The 6,291-nt window shown below is 37.2% G+C and overlaps 1 protein-coding gene across 4 annotated transcripts in view; it reads right to left on the bottom strand.

The window, feature by feature from the left end:
• Window positions 1–3,795, bottom strand: part of LOC306863899 (inositol polyphosphate 5-phosphatase K-like) — a 13,282-nt gene extending 9,487 nt beyond the window's left edge. The window contains exons 1-3 of one of the 4 annotated variants that reach the window (XM_079407491.1): window positions 3,662–3,795; window positions 2,881–2,935; window positions 1,110–1,214 (exon numbers count right to left, since the gene is read on the bottom strand). In XM_079407491.1, coding sequence (XP_079263617.1) covers window positions 1,110–1,214; window positions 2,881–2,927 — 152 coding nt within the window. In that variant the 5' untranslated portion in view covers window positions 2,928–2,935; window positions 3,662–3,795. Of the gene's footprint in view, window positions 1–1,109; window positions 1,215–1,428; window positions 2,039–2,880; window positions 2,936–3,661 lie in introns of those variants that run through there. The other 3 variants (XM_079407492.1, XM_079407493.1, XM_079407490.1) reach the window with 3 other exon arrangements.
• Between the last annotated feature and the right edge of the window lie 2,496 nt (window positions 3,796–6,291).

Below are 6,291 nucleotides of genomic sequence, written 5' to 3'. Positions count from 1 at the left end.
GCGACGTCCATAAAACTGAAAGACTTATCACTTTCTGACAAGACAAGAGTCCAATCGAGCCGCGAGTTCTTTCATCAAATCTTCATTAACCGACAGCAGCTTTTAAATTTGGGTGGAGAGCGGAGCATTTGAATCGCGCGCAGAACACAACACTGACAGGAGCGGCTTCGGTGGAAAACTGACTGGATCTAAAACTTTCAGATGACACGCAGCTAATTTCTCTGTCACTGTAAGTTACAGAGGTCTCACATGAAAACACGTAACACATGGTAGGCGCGCTTTTGTGCAGCAGAGCGGCTCTCTAGTGCTGTATGACGTGACAGACAACTAGTTGTCCAGTCCTGTTCCGTTCACACAGTGCGTGTGTTCTGAGAATGCGGGTGTGAGTTCGGTTACAGAATGCGGTTGTCACACCCGTAAATAACCGAACTGGGTGTGACCGTAACCGTATTAAGGTCTCAAATACAGGACTGACAAATGTATGCTGCTGTGTGAACGTGGTCAAAGTGTATTTAATCAAAGAGTGTTTTCAGGGCTGCTCGAGAGTGGAACTCCATCCCAACTTACATTTACAAATGTTAATACTTATGCCTCTTTTAAGTTTCACTTAAAGAAGTGGTTAATTGACAGCCAGAATTGTCAACATTAATTTTATAACTAAATTCTACTGCCTCCTTGTCTTGTTTGTTTTACTAGTTGAGATTCTTATGCTATATGAGGTTGTTTGGTCGAGTACTAATTGAATGATTACTGCTACTGTTACTTGTCTGCTTATATTGTCTTTGCCTGTATATTGATATTAAGGATTAGTGATACAATGGTTATTTTGTCTGATAGTTGGATTGTGTATGTGTTTGAGACTTTGAGTGAGCTGGTATTGATCTGTTGGTGCTAGGTATAGTATCATTTTTAAGCAGATGTTAATTTGTTTTAGGAATTGTGTAAGTTTTATATGTATTTTGAAGCATGTATTTATTATGTTTTGATTAATTGTTTTATATTTTTAGGGTGACAACTTTACCATCAGCCCAGGGACTACAGATGCAAAATAGCCTTCTGGCTAATTCTGGCACATTGTACATTTATGTATTATTGTGATGTTAACTCACCCAATCACATAGAGGTCAGTGGCTGGCTGCGGGTCAAGCTGCAGTAATGACCTCACATCAGCTGGTGGCTCTGCTGTGCCAACATTCCATGTGACCATGTGCAGCCTGAACAAGAGAAGAAGACACAAACAGAGCAGGAATCAATCAATTAATTAGATTTATTTAAACTCTGAATTGAATATCTGAGAAAACTTGTGAGAAAGTATAAAATTAAAGCTAAGAATGCAAAGAACTTGCTGGCAAACCACCAACAAAATCCACATCTTCTATTACTTCAACACAAGTCTATTCAAAACTCATTTTCAACGACTCGGTACACCTGAAGGACTCTCTGTTGGTGTATTTTCCACAGAGGTAAAAGGCTTCGTCTAGGGTACGGGACACTTCCTCATTTGCCTCATCATCTGAGCTGAGATCCTCCAAGCAGACGAGCAACTGAGCGAGCCTCTGGCGAAGAATCACTCGCGATGAAGTAGACGTCGTGGTGGACGTACTATCAGAGCGCACACGTGGGCCATCAAATGTGTCCGACATCTTTTTGCTGTTCTCCCAAAACAACTAATAATCTGAACCCTGATTCATCCAAACCAAGAGATCAGCTGAAGTGAGTAGATTTATTGTTTGATTCTTTATTGTATTGGCTCCAGATGTCCAAAAAAGTTCAAATGTCTAGGTGTCCAAGAGCCGGTTTAGGTTCAGCAGATGCAGAGATCCCAGGTTTTATTCAAGTGACACCTACGTTCTGTAGTTCCAAAGCTCTTATTTCTCAGATCTTCTCAGAAACAGAAGTTTATCATTCTCCTTTGACGCCAGGAAGCCTTCAGAAATCAAGTAGTTTGTGACTGCAATAAATCCAATCCTTTTTCTTGATCTACAGTACGTTCTCATTGCATCGTGTTGCCTGAATGGATGTGTGTGAGTAAAAGCCTGCGTTAACGAGAGCGTTTGGGATTATGAAGTGTAATCTGGAGCAGTAGAGAGCCACGTGAATGAGGCCAGGAATACAAAATGCAAAAATCACTAACAAGCTTGATCTCCAAATCACTGCATGTATTGTTATGGGTCTTGAACGACGCAAGTAAATATCAACAGATGCTAATCTGCTTTATGTAAGAATTGGCCTATTTCTACAATCAGTCAAGATAACTCATTTTTCTAAAGATCTGAGGGGTTAATATGTGCAGATAGCATAATGCCAACAAAACTGTAAAAATGTAACTATGTCTAAGTTGAATTAACCTTCTATATTTTTAACAAATTAAACTACAATGTGTGAGGTTGTATTCCAGATATACAGAGAACAGAGTTATCAACTGAGGGTATCTCAGTAATACCAAAAGAAATGCAGTTCATTTGCTGACTTTTTTTTTTTTTTTGACAATTTGTGCTACTTTTTCCCTTTAAACCAGAAAACAAAAATACTAATTAAACAAACACAAATGAATTAAACTAAAATAACAATAATTCTCAAATGCAGGCTAATATCTTTCCGCCCCGTTGCTCTATAATACAGTCACATGCAAATTCTTAGGGGCAGGGAAGCATTCAGCAGTAGAAAGAGAGGAAAAGATCAGGCACATTGGGGAAAAAGCAATTGGTCTTGTGACAAATTGTAAAACTTTTGAGAGAAACCCCAACATACTGTACAAAATTTAGTTCCATGCAAGAAAAACAGTCAGTAATGTTGCGCAATAAACCAAACTTAACACATTGAACACGTTATTTTGAAGTGAAGAGGGGTTAATTTCATTGATTAGAAGGATGATGTTACCTGAAAGCCTGATGTCCATTCCTGGATCCAAAATTTTGTGCACTCATACTCAGACCTGTTCACACAAAAATCATGTAAACAAGCATGCATGGTAATTTAAACATTATTCTAATCTAAAAGAGTTAATCCTGTCTCATTTGAGCTGAAAAGCTTTTTAAAATGATGAAATAAAAATATCTGTAGGTTTGCTGATTATTATAATATGGATCAGTGATGTAATGGTCACTGCCGGCCCACATCTGGTCCGTGTGAAATCCATGCGGGCCAGATGTGGGACGGATCTGGGCCAACACGGCTTTGCTGTCTTGGTGAAAACGCTCTGTTGATATGGATACGCAATTTATGTGCTGTGAGCTATAACTTTTATGATTAACGAAATGTTGTTTGATAGTAAAAAGAATGCGCGACATATAGGCCACTTTAGTTTGACTTAAAGACTTGTTCAAGACAGGGACAGTAAATTTATAAACGTTTTTCCAAAAATTATAACAGTCTAATCTAATTTCTCCCTTGTTTTATGTAACGAGTGCTGTTTGTCATACAGTGTTCAAATATGGAAAAGAGGGCTATATTCAGCCATCGGGTAAACTTTAAATATTTAGGGATATTCAGGTTAAAATATCACGAAAACTAATCTCCTCTAAAGCTACCGTAACCAAAGCAAAAGTTTATGCTTCTAAATAATTAAATACTCCTCTAATCAATGTCCTCCCTTTATGTAAGAATAAGACAATGCAAATAATCTCATCCTCGTGCAAAAAAAAACAATAAAAAATCTTACCTTTCAGCCTCGGTTTTGAATATCTATTCCGTACTTAACAGGTGCTATAGGACACTAGGACAGTGTGAGAGTTTGGGGTTTGTGTTTACACCCCATTACTTCCTCACTGTCCGGCCAATCCACAGAAACCTCTTAAAGCCGCAGTACTTAATTCTTTCATCGTATAAACGCCTGAAAGCTTTAGCTAAGTTATGAAAGACTTGACTGTGTCTAAATTAATTGTTATATATCGCAATCCTTTTGATTAGGGCATGAAACAGAAAGTTCTCTGTTTTTTGAAAAATTTATTTTTAGTTTAATTTCAAATTCATGAACTTTGGTCACTATTCTCATAATGGCAATAATGTGGTGTATGCAGATGCAGTGATTTTAGTAAGGGACACATAAGGACATTGTCTATAAACATGTCTATAAACATGTCTTTGTCATAGACATGCCAGCCTATCAAAGCTAATCTAAATGAGGACTTCTGTGACCAGAGATGAAGGGTAAATTTCACTGCTCAAAAATCCCATGGTCCATTGCTTTCTTTAATCATCTCAGAGCTGAACGAATTGATTTACCTTACTGTTGTTTTTAATAACTAATTAATAAATACATTTAATAAACAATTAAACATGTCACATACAACTGTGTAACTGTGAAAATGAAATCCAAATGTCTGAATCAAACACATCCCACTTTCTGAAGGCCTCATAGGAAGGGGTTAGTTTAATCTGGCTTCATCTCTTCAAATCCTGATTAGGCTGAAAGTTTCATTTAATGAAGGGGGGGTTTGCAGTGATCCTTTTTCTTGATGATTTATGTGTGTTTGTATTTGTCCTGTGTGGGGTCATTGAATGGGTTAGGGTAAAGTATCTAGATATGTTTACTGTGGAAATGAGATGAAGAAATGGGTTTTATTTGCATATTCACGAGTTCACACTTGCATATAATAAATAGAATTAAGTCTATGCGTATTTGGCGTGCTGTCTGAGGGGAGGGTTCTGAGTTCGGAACTTTGGGCCGAACCCAGAGTACCCCCCCTACAGGTTAGGACAGGAATAGTTGTAAGTGCGGAGAAGGGGTGGTGGAGGGATGCTGGAAAACTGTCAAGGAACAGAGGTAAATCTGCTGTGTATATATGTGTACCTCTTATCTTGTTAACTGGGTTGATTACTGATTGTTCTCCTGAATTATCTGAACATGCTCCTCCCGAACTTTGTTAATAAAACATCATATAAAGAGAAAACAATAAATGGAGAAAAGAGGGAAGGTCTGAAAATGTTGCAAGCCAGATTCAAACACATGTCACTGTCATGAGCACCATAGTTAAAAGTGTCAATGCGCTGCCCTCTAGGGGAACAACTCTGATGATAAAGGGAAAGTTCACCCAAAAAGGAAGATTCTGTCATTAATTGCTCACCCTCATGTCGTTCCAAACCCGTAAGACCTTAGTTTATCTTTGGAACACAAATTGTGTTTTTATTTTTGATGAAAATGTTTTTGATGAAATCTGAGAGCTTTTTGACCCTACATAGACAGTAACACAATTACCATATACAAGGCCCAGAAAGGAAGTATGGACATTGTTAAAATAGTCCATGTGACATCAGTGGTTCAACCTTCATTTTATGAATGCTATAAGAATACTTTTTGTGCGTGAATAAAACCAAAATAATGACTTTATTCAACAGTCTTCAGCACGTGTTGACGACAGTAAAGTTTTTTTGTTTGTTTTCTTTGTGCATAAAAAGTATTCTCGTAGCTTCATAAAATTACGATTGAACCGCTGATGTCACATGGACTATTTTAATGATGTCCTTTACATTTCTGGACCTTGAATGTGTCAGTTGCATTGTTGTCTATGCAGAGTCAGAAAGCTCTCAGATTTCATCAAAAATATATTCATTTGACTTCCGAATATGTCTTACAGGTTTGGAACGACATTAGTGTGAGTAATTAATGACAGAATTTTTGGGTGAACTATCCCTTTAAGCATACAACTGAAAGGTGTGTTTGATCAGAGAAGAAAATGGAGTACAAATTTACTGAAAAAACAATACTGAATAAGTATTTTTATAACTTAAAGACATGTAAACCAGTAAAACACTACTTTTTAAAAGTTTTATTTTTTCACATCTCCAATGTAGTTTTATTGGAAGATAAGATGACAAAAGGCACAAATTCACAGTAAAAGAAATAAAAAAAAAAAACATGACATAACAGGGTGGGGTGAAACAAATTCATAAAACATTTCTTTTTTTTTTTTTGCATTTCTAGTATCATTGGGTTTTAATTTCGACAACAAATCGTGAAATCTAACAACATATCTATGAGAAAGTCCAGTTTACCATGATCTGCCTCGCATAATGGTAACACAAACTGTGGATGATCAGTTCATGTGGATAGTTCCCTTTTATAAGCCACCTGTCTGTCATTCAAACACCAGCTTGGACAAGTTTCAATCGCGTCTCCCGAGAGAATGGCAACCTAGTCCAAAGGTCAGAGGTTGTGGCTTCTTTCACAGTGTAAGCTTTGAAAGGAATTTAAAAGTGAGAGATTTCTACAGCTCACAGCAAAAATACAACAACAATCAATGAATGAAAACATATTTAGACATCATCTTGCCAAAGAGGTGCGGCCAGGGA

The sequence above is a fragment of the Barbus barbus genome, assembly GCF_936440315.1.
Source record: "Barbus barbus genome assembly, chromosome: 45".
NCBI lineage: Eukaryota > Metazoa > Chordata > Actinopteri > Cypriniformes > Cyprinidae > Barbus > Barbus barbus.
The sequence above is the reverse complement of the archived record's forward strand: the minus strand, read 5'-3'. Positions and strand labels throughout refer to the sequence as shown.